The 18,391-nt window shown below is 39.2% G+C and overlaps 1 protein-coding gene across 1 annotated transcript; it reads right to left on the bottom strand.

The window, feature by feature from the left end:
* Positions 1–320: 320 nt before the first annotated feature.
* On the bottom strand, positions 321–17,725 carry ankrd33ba (ankyrin repeat domain 33ba). The gene is made up of 6 exons (XM_044340225.1): positions 15,901–17,725; positions 5,682–5,811; positions 5,241–5,381; positions 4,402–4,543; positions 2,767–2,965; positions 321–1,932 (listed from the first exon to the last, which is right to left on the bottom strand). The coding sequence occupies exons 1-6, from the start codon at positions 16,339–16,341 to the stop codon at positions 1,387–1,389; spliced, it is 1,599 nt and encodes a 532-aa protein (XP_044196160.1). The 5' UTR covers positions 16,342–17,725; the 3' UTR covers positions 321–1,386.
* Positions 17,726–18,391: the final 666 nt, after the last annotated feature.

The raw sequence follows: 18,391 nt of genomic DNA, 5'->3' as shown, positions 1-18,391 counted from the left end.
GCACCCCATTATTTTCATTGTTGTAATGTTAAAACAGGGAGCTGACCTCTTGCTCTATAATGGGTCGGCTGTTTTTATCAGAGGGTCCATATGTCTGGGATTATTGCTTTAGTTCCTTCTGTCACGTTGGCCGAGGCGCACCCTGGTTTGGTTATTGACTTAATTTTTTGCTGTCATTGTTAGTGGATGAAACACATTCCCTTAATTCTGAGATGTTTTATGAAAATCAAGAAGGGAAGAAGAGCAAGAAATCCTATTATTTTCTTATTAACATTGCATTAGAGCATCAATATTCGGCTTAATCACAACCACATCCAAAGTCACTGTTAGCAGAAGTGTTTATTTCTTTCACATCATCCATACCCTGTATACGCCATGCACCCATATAGAATGCAAACACACATCTAAGAGTCTCAGTCATTGCATGATACTTTATCACTAATATAACCAGTGTTCTGTGAAGTTTCGCAATGTAAACATTTTGAAAAAATATCAACTTTTCTCCTACCTGGTAAAGATTTTAAGTGTTACATCACAATAGTGCTCTATTCTGTCCTGATCTTTAACATTAAGTCTAGAAAACAGAGTTGTCAATCAGTATGTGAAAAAGACCATGTGGAGTAAAAAATAAAGTTTGTCATTAAAAAGCATTCCAAATTGCTAATCGGAATACATTTTTCAAAATACATTCATGGGTTTGTCATCATAAAGCAAAACAAAAAGCATCTAAAATATTTCTGTTGAATGCCAGTAGATTCTATGCTTTAGCTTTCTCAGTCAATAAGACATGCCCATTAGTATTCTCCATGGAAACATTTTAACATCTTTAATAAATTGCTTCCATCTTTTAGGCTGAAATATGAACACGCCATTTCTGCTGCAGTTAGAGTCTGAAAGAATCTGTGTTAATGTGTCTTATGCTCAAACACAGTGGAACACACTACAAAAACATGGCTGTACTGAGTACCCAAAGCGTAACAAAATATAGACTTGGCCATCTTGACTGCTTTAAAAAGCAATAAATATGAAAAATAAGTTAAGCTAAAAACATTTCAAGTATCAAATCCCCTGGGTATTCAATGTCTGACATCAGAAAAGGACACTGAGCATCGTGCACTTCTAAAGCTGTCAAAGCTCCGGCGGCCATTTTTAAGAGGCAAACCTGCATCGTTTCCTTGGACATGAGTGGAATTTGATTAAGGATACGAAACTGAGCAGACAAAAAGCAACATTTAGTCTTCCGTCCTGTTTTAGGAACACTGCTGGTAATTCTAGGCTCACCCTGAGCACATAAGCTTGTAAAGAAATATTAGAGCCAGATCTGTCCATCTTCATGACTTGTCCAGCATTTGGTTAGTGTACATCACATCCTCTGAGGCAATGATATTATTTCCTTTTCGTGGCAGCAAGGTGTCTCTTAGTTACAGCCTCCAGCCTCCTTCTCTCAGCTTCCTCGGCTTTCCTCCTTTCTTCTTTTAGCTCCTTGTACCGCCACTTTGGGATCTGCAGCAGGTGCCCCCCTCCATCTTTGGCGCTGCTCTTCCTGCGGACCTTTTCTGGTTCATAAGTTGGTGTGGGGGCCTTGGACACCCTCACCTTTGGGATGCTGAGCCCCGGCCTGACGCTGCTCCTCCTCAGCACCATGTGCAGGGGGAGCAGGCTGGTTCTCCGCAGCTCGAGCGCTTCGTTGTAAGCCACTATGCCCATGCTGGAGCTCCTGTGTCGAGGCACCATGCTCTGGGCCTGAAGGCTGGCACGCCGGTCGGGTGAGTTCTTGGCCACCAGTGTGACTTTGGAATTTTCAAAGAGTTTGAGGTGACTATCCAACCTGTCAGGGTTGATGGTGCGGAGCTCCTTGGCACGCTGCTGGCGGACAATCTCAGGAACTGCATAGCGCCGTTTTCCCACACTTGGAGGGCTGTCAGGACACACCTGAAAAATAAAACAGGTCTCTGATTGTTATTATCATCATAAGCACTTATAGTATTAGTAGCAACATTAACAACATGCTGGGTTTTTATTAGAAAAAAGCTGTGCTGAGTCTCCCTTTTGTTTGCAGCATTTCAATACTGGTAATCTTGCATGAATAACCTGCTTAACAGATAAGGCTGGCCTTAATTACATCCTTTAATTACTGTGAACAAATCCCATGAAAATTAGATTTTGCAGATAAAAATAAAACATAAAATAATGCCGGAGTTATCCTTTAATAGCATTATTACCACAAAATTTGCATTTTTCACATTGCTTCTGCAGCAGTGATAAAAACTAAAGACCTCTACTAATGGACAACTGCTGAAACAGAAGTAATTTGCACACTAATGCAGAAACACACAAATATCTACTGTTCAGTTGCATTTCATGTCCGTGGAAGGTGATTACCACATTGCACAAGAATGTATGTGTCCATCTGAAGATAAGAAAATGAGCCCTGATAACTCCGAGTGTGTGCTGAGTGTGTGCAGATACCACCAGGAATAAAGCACAGGACAGCAAATTTAAAGACTTGCTTCACCTTAAAAATCCTTCCTTATCATGAAGAGTTGCTTCACCTTATCAGGGTTTATAATTGAAAAATGCTGTTTGTCTTATTCCCAAACATGCACTCTAAAAGACGCCAGAGTTTGCAGAAAATCATGAACTTCAAATGCTTCATAGCTTGGCAATGATGCTGTTTACCAGTTTTTTTCTACAAATCAATATTGTGTGACACTCAGCAACATGGGTAATGAGCAGCAAACAGGATTTAAAATTGTAATCACTCACTGTATGGCATGCCACTGCAATGAAAGGGCTCCTCATGGCAGTTGTAACAGAAACCATGTGGTCGATGACACCTTCGTCCTGAGGGTTGTTGACATTTGCAATGTTGAAGACGTTGCGCACAGTGTCAGACAGGCGCTTCAGACAGCCGCGGGGCTCCTGGGCTTTGGCCACCAGTGATGCCAGTGGGGGCCACTCTAGACTGGGAGAGCAAGTTTGATATAAATCCACTGCACAGAGACACTGAAGTAAGTCTTATACCCTGGAAAGGCTACTTTTGTGTTGTGTTTTTTGTTGTTTATTGCATATGTAAAAGTTTCTAATTTTATATTAAACAAGACAAGGTACACACACACACACACACACACACACACACAAAAACATGGCTCTGAATCTTCTCCCTGTCCCATGCACATACAAACTAAAAAGGGACCTTACTCAAAAGGAGTAGGTAGTAGTTAATTAAATATAAATTTTTAAAAAAATCAAATTAATATATAAAGAATGTAACATAAAATAAAGAGACAATGCAAACAACTCTGACTTATTCATAGACGTCCAGTGGCGTATCAATCGTGATAACATTTTCAAATCGGATACAGGCATTGGCAAGATGTCCATATAAGTCAAATAGGGTTGCCAAATCTTTAGAAAGGTGTCTGAGTTCTGAGTTCTGAGAGTATATGTGATCTTTTCAAACTGGAATGAAACTGTTTCTTAAAACCATCTAGCCATGAGGAGATGAGGCACTTCCATGTCATTGCTATACACTTCCTAGCAATGCAAAAGCTATTTCTCAAAACTTTTTTGAAAGTTCCTTAAATGTGCACTAATGTTTGTAAGAATTTGTGGATCCAATGGTAAAGTAAATCCTGTCACTTTTGTCATAATGTCACAGAAGTTGTACCAGAAGGTACTGAGTTTTGTACATGGTCAGGTGCACTGCAACAATGAGCCCTCCTCTACACCACATTTATGCAGTCTCTTAGTGACGAAAGTTGTAATGACTCAATCTATATCTAGCATTAATAGGGGCTGACAAACTTTTTTGGCACAATTCTGACCAAAGCTCTGCATCAATTGTTACATTCTGCATGTGTAAAACTGTATGTTGTGTACTTGGGCTGGTTATTTCCCTGCAGCTTTTACTTTTCTGCCTTTCTGATAAATCAGTAACCATTTGCACTGACCATCCTTAAATCCACAATATATACTTCATATATATTTATATACTTTACTTATATAAACAACTTTTTCATATTAAACTAAAGAAACATTTTTTTACTCCACACTAACAGTGTGTTTCTATTTCTGAACTTGTGTTGCATACCTAAATCCCCATGGCTCTGTGTGTGCTGTGCAGATGTGAAAAGCAGTGAACTGAACTCATTGAAGGGGAACACACAGCAAAACTAATGATGGCAGCAAACAGTCATAAAAGAAAGTGCAGGAAATCTAAACATGTGTCCAACAAAACCTGTCCTAACTAGCATCCCACACAGCTAGGACGCTAGTCAGGATCATTTGTTTTCTACAGGCTAGACTGTTTATACAGCTCATAAAATACTGCAATGCATCACTTCTTCAAGTTTCTCAGATAGTGTACGTAACAGACGGACATCAAGCTATAAGTTTTACCTGTACGTGTCTAAGAACTGGTGGGGACAGGGCCGTTCCATCAGGCGTGTCATCACCCAGGCGGTTTCATAACGGCCTGTAAAAATGGCCCACTCCCTGGCAGTCAAGTGGCGGCCAAAGTCCCTCGCATTGAGGGCAGCTCCTGGTGGACACGAGGCAGGATAAAAAATATTAAAGATGTGAATAAAAGGTCACATAGCTGGAGGGTACATAAAGGTTAAAAGGTTGAAAGATGCGAAGGTTGCCATCTGTCTGTGTGCTGACGATTACTCATATACAACATGCTCACACACTAATCCTCCAATGTAGCAAAAAATAGCCATATCAGTCAGACAAAGCCAGTTCATAGATCTGTATTAATGCAATAAATTCTGAAATAAACATGTTGAAAAATTAATCTACAGATGTCATTCCCATCATTCCCAGATTACATTAAGCTCACATGCTGACAATGAAAACCGCTTTTATGATTTGCTATCAAGTTTCATAGTTACAGTTAAAAAAAGACTAATCATCTAATAACACAATCTGGATTACCGCCAAAAGGGATTCAAATTGTCCATCTGTCCAACAAATTTCGGAAAATCTGTTCACACTTTAATGAGCTGCTCTGATGGCAGAATAATGGCGGAATAAACTACATCAGTTCCGAAAAAAATCAGTGTAATTTGTTCCAGACCTCGAAAGTTCCAAATATCTCCACATCTTCTTTCAAATTGCAATATAACAAGTATGATGATGAAAGGCCTGTACCTCATGAAAAGAGTACCTGATCAAAAGATTGTGTACAGTCAGTGTTTGTCTGAATCCAACATACAATTACAGCCGTTTTTCCTCACCTGCCATCATAAGCGAGCGCACACACTCAACTCGGCCCTGCATGGCAGCTTTCATCAGAGCGGTGAAGCCATGGCAGTTTCTCCTCTCAACGTCCAACCCAGAGTAGTAATTGAGCAGATAGTTGGTGATTGTTATGTGGCCTTAGAGAACACAGGGAAGGACAGTAGTTAGTGTAGCTCACAATACAAAAAAAACTCTTTTAAAACTCTCTTTCACACCACACAATGATCACTTATGTTGGGAAAAGCTTGTGCAGCTAGTGCAAACTTGTGTTCTTCTGCACTCATCTGTGTCAGCATCGGTGCCAACGTGTGTCTTTTTGTATCCGAGCGTGCATGTGTTCAACAGCGCTGTGAACCAATATGTCACTGCGTCTGTAACTAAGCCTGTGTTTAATTCACTGTGTCCGATGTCTATGTGTGTGTATGTGTGGGTCTTACCTGCCTGAGCAGCGGTGATGAGAGCTGTGTTTCCCTCGCTGTCCTGCCAGTTCACATCCAGATACGGGCACTGAGACAGCGCTATGACGACGTCAACGTAACCTTGGTAACATGCAATCAACAGCCCTATCTGAGACAAAAAGTGACAGGACAGGAGATGGAGATGGAGGAGTTGAAAGAAGAAGGGAAAGAAGAGAGGCTTGAGTTAAGGAATCAGCAAAAAAATGTTCAGAGGAAAAAAAAAAAAAACATGTCAAAGGAGATGAAGCAAAACTGCAGTAAAGTGCTGACATATAGGAAGTAGTATGAAGAAAAATGCGATCACGGCAGTGTCAGTAGGCTTCCACAAGGCCAGGGGACCTTTGTGCATCTTTCAAAACTAATATCTGTGAAGTAATATGACACCTGTTGTGTTTTCATTGCGAACTGAGCCATCTTAAACTCAGCAGAAAAATAAGCTGTCTGTCTGATGTTGTGTACTTTTATGTTTGTGCGTCTGTGTGTTGCTGCCAGAACAGGTACCCTTTTATGTGTGTGTGTGTGTGGATGTACTGTATGTGTAAATGTTAGTCTTTGAGTGTGGGTTTATGTGAGTTTGGGAGTGTGTGAGCCTGGAAAACTCCTGTAAAAGTTGGGTACTTTCCGGAAGGTGCACACTTCGTCAGCCAAGACAAACAAGTTTGCCACGGCAAGGAAAGAGCTGAGATGGGGAGGAAGCTGTGAGTAGAATTTAGGAACACAGAGTTCTCAATTGACATATCACAGTGTACATATATGTTTATACATTTATATATGAAATATTTCTATGAGAAAGAAATGTCTATCACTAGATGAGCATATGTGGAAAAATGCTGATTCCTACAGGAAGTCATAGTAATTAAAACATGATGAAACAAATATATAGTAGTATTAAAGCCCTAAAACGCATTGCATCTTGCATTGAATGCTGCCTCTAAATGGACCTCATGAGTTTTCTTTCAATGAGAGAAGTCACATACGTAATATGCATGATCCATTTAGAAAAGCTAATTGACTGTAGATTCTGTAGTTCTATACCATGCTAAGGAACAAGATAAATCTACATAATGTTGAAGGCTCTGCTATTTTTTTTAATTAGGTGTATGCAGGCTAACAAGTGTAATTTGTGAACTTGGAGTGATCGGAAAAAATTTAACTCGCAACAAAGTCAAACAAACAACATGTTGTTCATAACGAGCTATTAATTGGCAAGATAGGAGATCCTACTGAGACTCTTAATTAGTGCTTTATTAAAGCCAGGTGTGCTGGAAAGGTCAGTCAGGCCAGCAATTTTTTTTTAATGTTGTGCTGATGAAAGAAATCAAGACATATGGCAGGGAGTTTAATTTGTATTTCCAGAAAATGTTCTCTGCATGCATATTGAAAGAGTTTTCCAATTAGTGCATTGCTTGAAATCAAATATTCTAACCACAGGGTATTAAACTTGTTGGTACATACTGTACATAATACCATATGGATATCAGATCAGTACCTTAAAGAGTTAAATATCAGCCTTCACAAATCAATTCAAACATTGCTACTTTGTTGGAAAGAGTAAAGTAGTATATTATGTGTGTGTAAGTTGTTACAATTTGTTCCACATTTAATATTCCTTGATTTGACTTAGATTTGTGAATCTGGCTCAGTGACATGATGTTCTCTTCATAAGTGTGCTCATAAAATCTACTTGATGCACGTCTCGGCACGATGAGATTTTAGTCTTGATTTCCAGGTACACTGTGTTACTCCACTAACTTTCAAACTCTGGTACAGATGTGTTCAAAAGTTCTGTCTTGCTGAAATGAATAAATATAATAATGACTAAAGAATGGTACAGAGAAAGCCTGAAACTTTAAGAAAACTTACAAAGTCTGCATCAGCCTACCCAATATCCCCATTTTAACTGTCTTGAATTGAATCAATATCAGCATCATTTTATGTATTTAAAGTTCAGGGCTGCAACTAACAATTATTTTCCTAATCAACTAATTTGCATATTAGTTTTTTGATTCATCGATTAATCATTTAGTCTATAAAACACCAGAAAACTTTGATAAATGTGATAGATGCCCATCACAATTTCTAAGAACCCAAACTTACATAGTACTACTAACTACTACTACCAAAATATATTCACTTTACTATGATGTTAAGACGAGGAAAAGCGGTGATTTATCACATCTGAGAAGCTAGAACCATCAAATATTTGGCATTTTTGCTTGAAAAATGGCTAAAATGATGAATCGATTATTGAAATAGTTTCTCTTGATCAACTAATTGATAAATCGACTAATCATTCCAGCTCTATTACAGTTAAGTAATTTACCTGAATTATATTTGAGCTATGGTTGCTGGAGAAAGCTCAAAATAACAGGTTTAGCACAGGCTCAGTTAAAATGATGCCTTGCAGCATTTATAGTACATATATGGTAGACATGGTTTCACTTGCAAGACAAATGTAACTTAACTTTTGGCTAAAACGAGCCAGGCAGTCAGCCAGCTGGAGATGTGGTCACAACAGTGTTGTCAGCCCTGAGAGTTTTAAGGCGAAACCGTGGAGAGAGGTCCTGGATTGTCTGGAATAAGTTCACTTCCAGTGGCACAGACCCAGATAAATCTATCTGGTTAGACACGCACATGTAGGTCTATGTCTCTCTTTTTCACTCTCACAAACACACACATTCTTGGCAAGCCTCCAGCCTTGCTGTGATGCACTTTAACAGCATGCCCTGAAGCATGTCTGCAGCAATCTCAGTCGACAGACAATGTCCTGTTTTCTCTGTGAACCTTTTTCACACACACTCACGCACAAACATGCACACGCAAGCATTTAACTTTTTTCTTTTTTTTTTACCTTTTTCTCCCAGGCTCTAGTTTTCTACTAGCACACCCCTATCACACACGCAGGAATATTTGTTACATCTATTGCGCTCCGATTTTGATGCACTTTACTTGTGGCTGCTGGCGATGTTGGTGATTGAAGAATCCGAGCGCGGAGCAACGGCAAAATGCACACGCAGCATACAAGGGCAGAAACACTCATGAATGGCAAAAAGGCTCATGTGCTACACAATATTACCCACTCAATGACAAACTCTGGGGCTAAGGGGATAAAAATAACATCACTACCTGGCAGTTCAACAAGCCTGAAACAATCAAGAGAGGTACTACCAGAGACGGATAAGTGAGTAGTGCATGTGTGTGTGTTAAAAGATGGAAATACAGCAAAATGTAAAGAGTGGCTTTGAACACGACAGAGATTCACATCCTCGCCAATAGTTTTTTGGGGGGATTATGTAGACTAGCAATTTTAAAGCTTTCATCACTTTATGCTGATGGACATAGACATACATCTTCCCTGACCATAATCTCATCTGTTCCATTACACTGAATTGCAGCTGCTTTCATAAAATGTGAAGAGGCTTTTACCCCCAAATTTAATGCAGTCCCAAAAAAGTTTCTTTTGATTGAAGTGCAGTTTTCTTTTTAGAATAGCCTGTAAAGTACTACATTGGATGCAGCGCATTTAACCCCTTCAGACCTGGTGTCCATTGCGATGGGCGTCACATGTTAGGTGTTTTTTTCTGTTTATGTATGATTTACATAACTGTCTTCTGATTGGTTATTTAGTAGAACCTAATTAACCAATCAGATGGAAGTATGGCCCAACTGGTTGACATTTGAAAAAGTTACATCACACTGAAGTTAAGCATGGCACCAGTACATCAGAGCCTTTCGAAGTAACTTTTATAACAGCATTATATAAATTTTTTAAACATTAACTTCTACATTTGATGTGTTACAACATAATATTTAAGCATTAAGCATTATATATCTAATAGCACAACAAGTTTAGACACAGGATTTTTTTAAAAGTCATTGTCCATTACAGTGGACACCAGATCTAAAGAGATGTAATCTGAGCAATTCAATTTATATTATGAAAATTAAGTTTTGATATAAAAAACAATGTATTGGCATAGTATGAAAAGTTAATATTTGTCCAAAAATGTTCGTATTCAGGGTATACAGCAGTAGAGGTCCTGGAACTTCTGGCTGATGGAAATCTGCCAGAAATTGAGTCTTTAGATAGTGAGGATGAGAATGAGGATGAAGCTGCACCCTTGACAGCCAGGATTCAGATAAAATGAGCATATGAGTTCTGTTACTGTGGTCAGTGTTTCATTAGTTAGTCACTGTTAAAATATTGTATCTCTTCATTGTTGTCCAGTTCTTTTTAAAACTACAAATATAAATAAAAATGTAATTGTGAGATTTCTATCTTGCTATATTAATATTTTCTGATAACAAGATGACCAGTTTCTGTCTGTTAGGCTGTTGGAAATGAAGTGATGTACTGTCTATGTATCACATATTTCAACAATTGAATTAACATACCAGCATCAACAATTTGTACCAGAAATTCACATCCATAAGAGAAAACCAACATAGGGGGCACTATCACCACATTAAAACAAATACAATTTTAATTTCTTTTTGGCAATGACAATTTTGACCAATAAGTACATCAGTCATAACGAACCAAGGTGATATGTTGATTCCTTAGTGAAAAATAATTTTAATTTTAGGTGGATTTTAAGTCAAACTTCCATTTGCAATCAAGGTCAATGAGTTCTGGTGCAGTCTGAACACACACACACACACACACACACACAAATCCTGGTCAACTTATTATTAGCCTATATAGATGCAGAGACAAAGACACACACACACAGGTTTACTTAAGTCACTTTTGGGGTATTTACACAGACTTACATTTATTTCCTGGAGACTTAACCTAACCACTAACCCAAAAATCAGGGTTTTGCACAAGCCCCAAACAACTCAATCACTCACACACACACACACTCACTAAGTAATCTGGGGAATATCCAGGGCTAGGAATAGAAAGGCTTAGCCTTATCAGTCAGAGAGACACAGAGCGAGGGGGAGGGAGAGACGTAACTGTGTATCTACAGTTAATATGGGAATTCTGTAGTAATTGGGTCCAACGTGGATGACACAATACCTAGTGTAACCCTTAAAATTCTTTACAGACACACAGTAAATACAGGTTTCCCAGCCCAATTTCAACGGTCTTCCAAAATGCAAATTATATCAAATTAAAGCAGACCACAGAAGTACATGTTTGCACTTAAATAATTTTGAAAAGCAGAATCTTCACATTAGCATGAATGAATTGATTGGCTGTAACTGGCACTGAAATGAAAGATGATCTGGAATATCTCATTTTCAAGTAGTTTATAACCAATAATCAATTTACAGTTTTTGCTCAATATAGATCTTAAAATGGACAGAATTAATCAGATATTATCACGGTCCCAACAGTCCTATAGTCCACTAAACTACATGTGATGTTCCTCATTCTGCTACAACTGAAAAATTCTACCTTACAAATAGTAAAACATATTGCAGTAGATAAAGTTTAAATGAGCGTACTGCACACTGCAAAACTGGATTCCAGGGGTGGAGGTGGGCTAAAAAAGTGTCCTATCAAGGCAAACACCATCATAAACAACCAGGTAAGCACTCATACAAAGTAGAAACCTTAATCTCTCTATTATGTCTGGTCCTGGCTTAACATCCTGGAACAACCAATAGGCTTGTTCCCTTGTGAGTTCCCTGCCTCTTGTGCCAACCCTAGGTGACTTTTCCCATAAATAAATCTCACTACCTTCTTGTGCCCCTTAATAAAATAAACCTAATCTAATTCCTTTCTTTATTTCAAAATAAGTACAGTTTCACAAAACAAATTTAAAGATCACACTCTGAGCTAAATCCTTTCAAATCATCATAGACCTGCAGAAAAATTGCACGAGCCAAGTGTAAAGCGTGGCATTCGTTTTGCATTTTACAGTACGTCTTTGTGTTCAAGCACACACACACACACACACACACACAGGCAAATACACTCTAGACCGCCCTCAATCCCAGACTGTACACCAGAAGCAAACGCACTAGGCCATGTTTCTGTCAATACCCTCCCTGTTAACTGTCTCTTTCTGCAGCTCGGCGTTCACATGGCCGTATCAAATCAGATGTGTATGACTGTCGCTTTGATTTTTCCACTCATCTGTATTTGCTAGCAGCATCATGCCTGCTACCGTTTGCGGTGCCAAATTTCTGTCTCTCCCCGCCTGTGCCTCATTTAGCCTGTTTGCCTGTCGGCCTGGTGGTCGATCTGTGTGTTGGTCAGTCATTCTTCCTGACTGCGTGACACTGTGGTTAACTTTGTTGCCTGTTGTCATGTAATATAAAAATACTGTATTTGTCCTTGTTTGTCACCTGATTTCGCCCTATTTGGAAAATTTGATGCTCTAGAGGAGGAGAGTGTGTGTTGGAGAGAGAAAGAGAGGCAGGGGTGGCCTCATTTGAGCCGATTGGATTGTGTGCATGTGTGTGTGTGTGTACGTACGTATGTGTGTGTGTATTTATTGAGTTTTGTGAGCATGACAGCTTATCCAATTCGCTGCAAGAGGAACACACTCTGTCCTAAACAGGGTTAGAGGTGCCTGAGGACACTGGTATTAATTTGATACAAGATACAAGAAGCATCAACACACACGCGCACACAAACACACACAAACACACAAAAGTCAACTTTATAATGACCGAGATAAACATGATGTGTTTTTTTTATTGACTTTCTTTTCAAACCAGTGTCAATAGTTTGTTGAAATGTCATCCATCACAGTCACAATACTGAGAATACAGAGATTCTGAGAGCATTTATAATTACTATGCTCTAATCACAAACTAGGAGAATTACATACACGTGCTTGCATACGACCTACATAATGGCTTGTCATTAAGTTTTTTTTTTTTTTACCAAATTTAGTATTCAGCCTGTGTTTAGTTGAAACATTGACTGTTGACTTTCTGTTTCCCTAGGGTGCAGGGTACTGTCTGTTTATGGCAACAACTGTTTGTTTGGTTTATTTTGTTGTGATCGTGATTCTGGTTAATCAAGTTTAAACATGTTGGCAGTGGAAAGTATGATTTTATTACTTTTCAAGGGCTGGGTTGAGAAAAAATGGGTTTGCAATAAGATTCAAAGTCCTCCGAAACATGCTACAAAAAATAATATCAAAAGTTATGCTGGATGGTTTATGACTTTTCAGTATAAAAACATATATTTTTCTAGATAAGCCTTTTCATAAGCCTCAACATAGGATCTTTCAGCAGTTTTGTCTTTCCTGTTATGTCACATGAGGTTATTTTTTGCAAATGTTGGCTATTTGACTTGACTTTCTACCATCTCTGCATGTCTTAACCTTAACCTGTGCTGTGATGTGGATATTTTGTCCATATGAGGGATTATTGCTTAACATTTGAACTCTTTCTGGGCAATATTGTTGTGAAGTGACTAGGTGTTTTCTATAAACCGTGGAGCGGCATAGACTCTTACTCTTTGGTGCCAATCGCTGCTGTTCCTGTGTTCACCAACATATCACGGAACACAAACCTTGTGTTACATATAGCCCTTAAAATGAATTTGTTCATAGTTAATCTCCTGAGCCCGCAACCATCCACCCTGCTGACGTGCCTTTATGCAAAACACAGAATCTCTACCGGGTGTGGGCTGTGGTTATGTAGCTGACCCTGATCTTTGACCTCCCTGTTGAAAGGGACAACAGAGAGCAGAGGCAACACATTATTATGCATGGAATAATATGGCTGAATAATATCCCAGAACCTTTAGTTCTCTAACATAGTCTACAAAATATGAATAACACCCAAATTGAGCTGATGTATTTATGTTAAACATATATTTTTTATTCTACTTGTTAAACCTACTTTAACTGTGAAACAGCTACATGTCTGAATGCTTTCTGATCCTCCAGACAATTGCAACCCTACTGTATATAAATCCTTCTATTTCCATATACTGTATACATAATACGAAACAACATCTACAGTAGTTTCTTTGTTTTTCAGGATTAACAAATCTCAGTATTAAACATTAAACTTTTTTTTAAAAAAAAGAGCTCATAATAGAAAGGCAAAGTAGTCTACGTGGTACATAATGCACTTGGTCAAGCTGTGTGTTTTGTATTAGGATGTTGACATCTGTGACAGGATGTTGAAGTCACACACACACACACACGCGCGCACACACACACAGACATGCACTAATGAGCATAACAGATTTCTATCAATATGTGTTTCCAATGGGTGTGTTGCCACTTACCTAACCTGTATTGTGTCTCAGGGAATTTTTACATCTCTGAGGTCAAGTGGCATAGCAAAATAAACTGCAAACGCACAAGCTCAAACAATGCACAAGGAAAACACATAACTGTATCTCTCTCTGCTATACACAAACACACACACAGTACATGAACATGTGTTTTGGGGTGCTTTCAAAATGAATCCCAGGACCTTTGACCATTCTCTGTTTGGGACTGGGCAGCATGTGTGTCCCTCTGCCCTGCCTGTTATATAGCAGAGAAGAAGAGAGGGAGAAACCTCTGCATTCCAGTGATGTCACTCCACTCTTCCTTCCCATGACCTCATCACTGATTATACAGTGTACATGCAGAAAAATAGAAAAATAAGGAGGGAGAGGTGGTGAGAGGTACTGTAAGGAAAGAGAAGGTGAAATAGTAGAAGGGACAAATAGAGATGGGGGTACCTCAAGTTAAAGACTTGTGATGTAAAGTCTGTCAGATTAAAACACACACTAGCTGTGAAAACTCTTTCTCCCTCTGCATCTATGGTCAAGTTTTATTTGATCAAAACACTGAGCCTCAAAATTCTCCAATGTAGTTCTAAAACTATAGTTATATTCAGCTACTTACACCTGAAACTTTGTCCAAGAAATCTGCTTCAGGAAAGTGCTCTGTCAACTTTTCACAGATGAAAAGTTATCACAAAGTGAACAGGAACACACATGGGAGTCACGACAATTAATGGTAAGAGGCCTGTGATTAATTTTTAGCATGAAGCTCACTGCCAGCCAATTCAATTACTATTAGCGAAATGTCCACATGAATGAAAACTAGTCTAGTTCCATCATTATGGATTCATCTCTTTGCCCTGGGCTGCAGTTCTTTGGCAGGAGGAAATGATGCACAAGAACACCGATAATTTTCCAACAAGGATTTTTTTTTTTGTTTTGATAAATTACCTTCGGTGAAAAATATAAATTTGGTTATTTAATTTGGAGTCATTGAACTGCAGTGGTATATTAATGATTACATGTTGCTATTGATAGTAGTGTTTGATATTGGCAAAGTGTATTATACAATGTTCTTATATAGCCTGATATTAGTATAGCAAACTGCTACTTCTCTAATTTATGGTTTTATTAATTCATTTATATGTCATTAATAAGACTGCTCAAATTGCTCTTAGACACACTAATGCGATTATCCTAATGTAGATGTTTTATCCCCAAACTGAATCCAAATCAAGAGCAAGAAAATGCAGCCGGACACACACTCACATAAGGCTGCATGACTACACGCACACACTTACACACAGATTAATATGTTGTGCTTACTGTAAGAGATTTTTTTTAAAGTAAAGGTTGCTCGCTCTTGCAAAACTGAAGCCTGTCAACACACACATACTGATCATAGTTCTGTCAGACATCTATGGTATGGTGTGAAAAATGATTTAGGACAGGTGTGAGCTCATTATAAAAATGAACTGTATCGAGGAATGTCTGAATGAAAACCTGTATAAGATTTAAGATAGAGCATTGTCAAACCCACTGGCACCCTAGTTGTCTAACAGATCCAGATCTCCTTATAAATTACTATCATTGGTTGTTAATTTATTAATCTTTGCAATGAAGTTACAGACTTATTGAGAAGTTTTCATTGATGCAGGTCAACATGCATTCATGGGAAAGTAAATTTCATTGCCTACCACAACATTAAAGGTACTGAATAGAGGTCAGACTGGATACTTTCCCAGGGACTGGAAGTGGGTAAGTAAGCCACTGCAGCAAGCCCAGACTTAATTAGTTCAATACCTACTGAATCCCATGCCCCTTAACTTCTGTCACTGACTGGCAGGAAAACGAATGTAATACAACCCAACTTACTACTGAACAATCAACTTCAACAAAACATTTTTGTCCCTCAAATAGGCGAGATGAGAAAGTTCTCATCTTCTTTGGAAACACTTGCGGACAACTGTAAATTAGCTACATGGGCTTTATGATTCATACCCTGTTATTCCTGTCCGTCTGCTTGACCTCCTCCTCCTTCACCCCATGTCGTATCATAATCCGGACGATAGCCGCGTTGTTGGTACAGCACGCCTGGAAAAGAGACAGCGGCTCCGGGCTGTCCGGAGACGGGGTGCGCTCCGAGTCCGCGAACACATCATCCGGCGGGTAGAAGGAGTCGTCCGACGCGATACTCCGACAATCGTCCAAGTCCTCAAAGTCAACTTCCTCGAATTCATCATCATCTTCCTCACCTCCATCGTCTTCCTCATCATCCTCTTCGCACGACCCCAGATAGTCCTCATCGTCAGAGTTGGACGGTGGCTCCTCGACTATGGTCGGGTGGACTAGGGCAGTGCTTCCCCCGGTTTTCTGCTGGAGCTGTTTGACCCGGACCGACGATGCGCCTCCTCCATCCCTGTCGTCCGTGATCAGCACCATCTAACCCCCGAGCCTAGGGCACTGTCCTCGGGGTAGAGTGCAGCCTGGCACGTGGGGCGCGGGCATGGGACTGGCTGTCTCTCCAGAAAGATCAGAACAAGCTACTCTGCCAAAAAAAAAAAAAGTCAGTTACATCGCCTACGTGAGCCCAAATTACGCACACTCCGTTACCCGCGGTATCATATGTAGCCTACAAGTTGAACATCAGTCATCTTCGCAGAGTTGTTGACATTATACGCATTTGAACCGAGAACGTCCCACGAGACCCTATTCTTTCGCGCGCCCACAAAACGAAACCACGCTTAGTTGTGTTTGTGTCCATCAGGTTTGAGAGCACATGTGTTGAGAAATTCCGTTTTGTCATAGAGTGAAGCTACAGCAGAGTAAAAGTGCTGCGCACACGACCATCCCATGTAGGGCGGAGAGAGACAGCAGCCTGTTAACCTATAGTCACCTAATCCGATTAGATGGGACTAGGACTCTCTCCCTCTCTCCTGTCTACTAAGAGATTAATTCTACTATCTCTACTTGACGGGACCCTATATTCCTACAGTATCCCTACAGGGATTTAGATTGTTTGTTGTAGTCTTAATTACATTGACTTTAACAATGCAGTTATATGTAGGCGATCTGTATTTATCCCCCTAGTATCTAAATAGGGATTCACAGGGAAAGAGGAAGTTTTTTATTCAAAGCGTCAGATGGGGGAAAACCTTCCACTGCGGTGGAAACAAGTCCAGTGGCAGAAATAGAACACCTCTATTGTACTGTATTGATGTGCTTTTTCTGTAAAATGCAGTTTAATACAAATTATTTCTTTGTCAAAAACACACACATGTAGCAACTAATGATTTTTAGGGAACTGTGCTAGTAACCAAACAATGCAAAAGTCAGAGAGGTTACAAATCAATAGTGTGATGGTGTGACAATGCTTTTGGTGTTTAGTTCATTTGAAAAACAAATAAAAACCCCGCACTTCTCTTTTTTGAAAAAATCCCTAAGTGTATGAACTCTTCATCTGACTCATGAAAACTATGGGGAAAACCAGCATTCATGTGCCAGCCCGTGATGAGTCATTTGATTACACAGTCTTCAGGGCATCAGGTTACAGTGAACCAATTGGGGGACCCCAACTTTCAGGATAATAAGGCAGATAATGATTATTAAAATGCTCATGAAGGATGTTTTCCATCACAGCGTGTTAGGTTTCTAAGATCATTTATTTTAAATACAGCCTTAGTGTATTCTGTTCAGCCACCTTTCTCTCTTTCTCTTTCATTTTCTTGTCCACTGGCTAGTTGAGATAATAGTGACATTGGGTTGCATTGTTTGGTGCTGAAGTATGGAGAAAGTTGGGGCTAGGTACATGCGTGTAAAAGTATCATCTCAAGGGAAAAGAAAAAATATTTGTTTGTGCAAAAAATAAATGCTTTTTTACCTGGTGTGTGAAAATGACTGCGTGGGCACAACCAAGGAGACTTTTCATGATAGACAAACTAATTTGCTGTGTGTAGTAAATATAGCTGGTGTCAACTTTGAACTTGTCAATGCTAATTTCAAAAGAATGTCAGGAAAACATAGATGCACTAAGGCAACCAATCACTTTCCATGACATTTGGTGTAATAGAAATGAGTTATTATATTAATATTCACCCTACTAGCAGCGTTAAAATCCTTACTGAAGGTGCTGCACTCATATTACGGTTTGCATGTGAGTGAGGACCTTGCTATAGATATCCTACATGTGGTAAGGCAGGATTAAGAGATAAATACTAACAACGTACACATTTGACCTCTGCACCCTCTCTTGTTTTTACCCGAAATATCTCATAATATCTTTACATATTTGATTGTTTTTTTATCCACAGATATGTAATTTTAGTAAAACTTCAGAATGCTATCAGAGTTTAAAGTGAAAAAATAGGATTATCGTTTACTCTTATTTGGTCTAGGTAGTGTTTACTGTATCTACACAGAGTGCCAAAATACTACAATATTCTGTTACTTAAATGCCACAGCCAGATTTACAGAGATTCTTGAGAGTCTTTTT

This window comes from Thunnus albacares, chromosome 21 (assembly GCF_914725855.1).
Source record: "Thunnus albacares chromosome 21, fThuAlb1.1, whole genome shotgun sequence".
In the NCBI taxonomy this organism is placed as follows: Eukaryota; Metazoa; Chordata; class Actinopteri; order Scombriformes; family Scombridae; genus Thunnus; species Thunnus albacares.
This window is presented reverse-complemented; position numbering and strand designations above follow the sequence as displayed.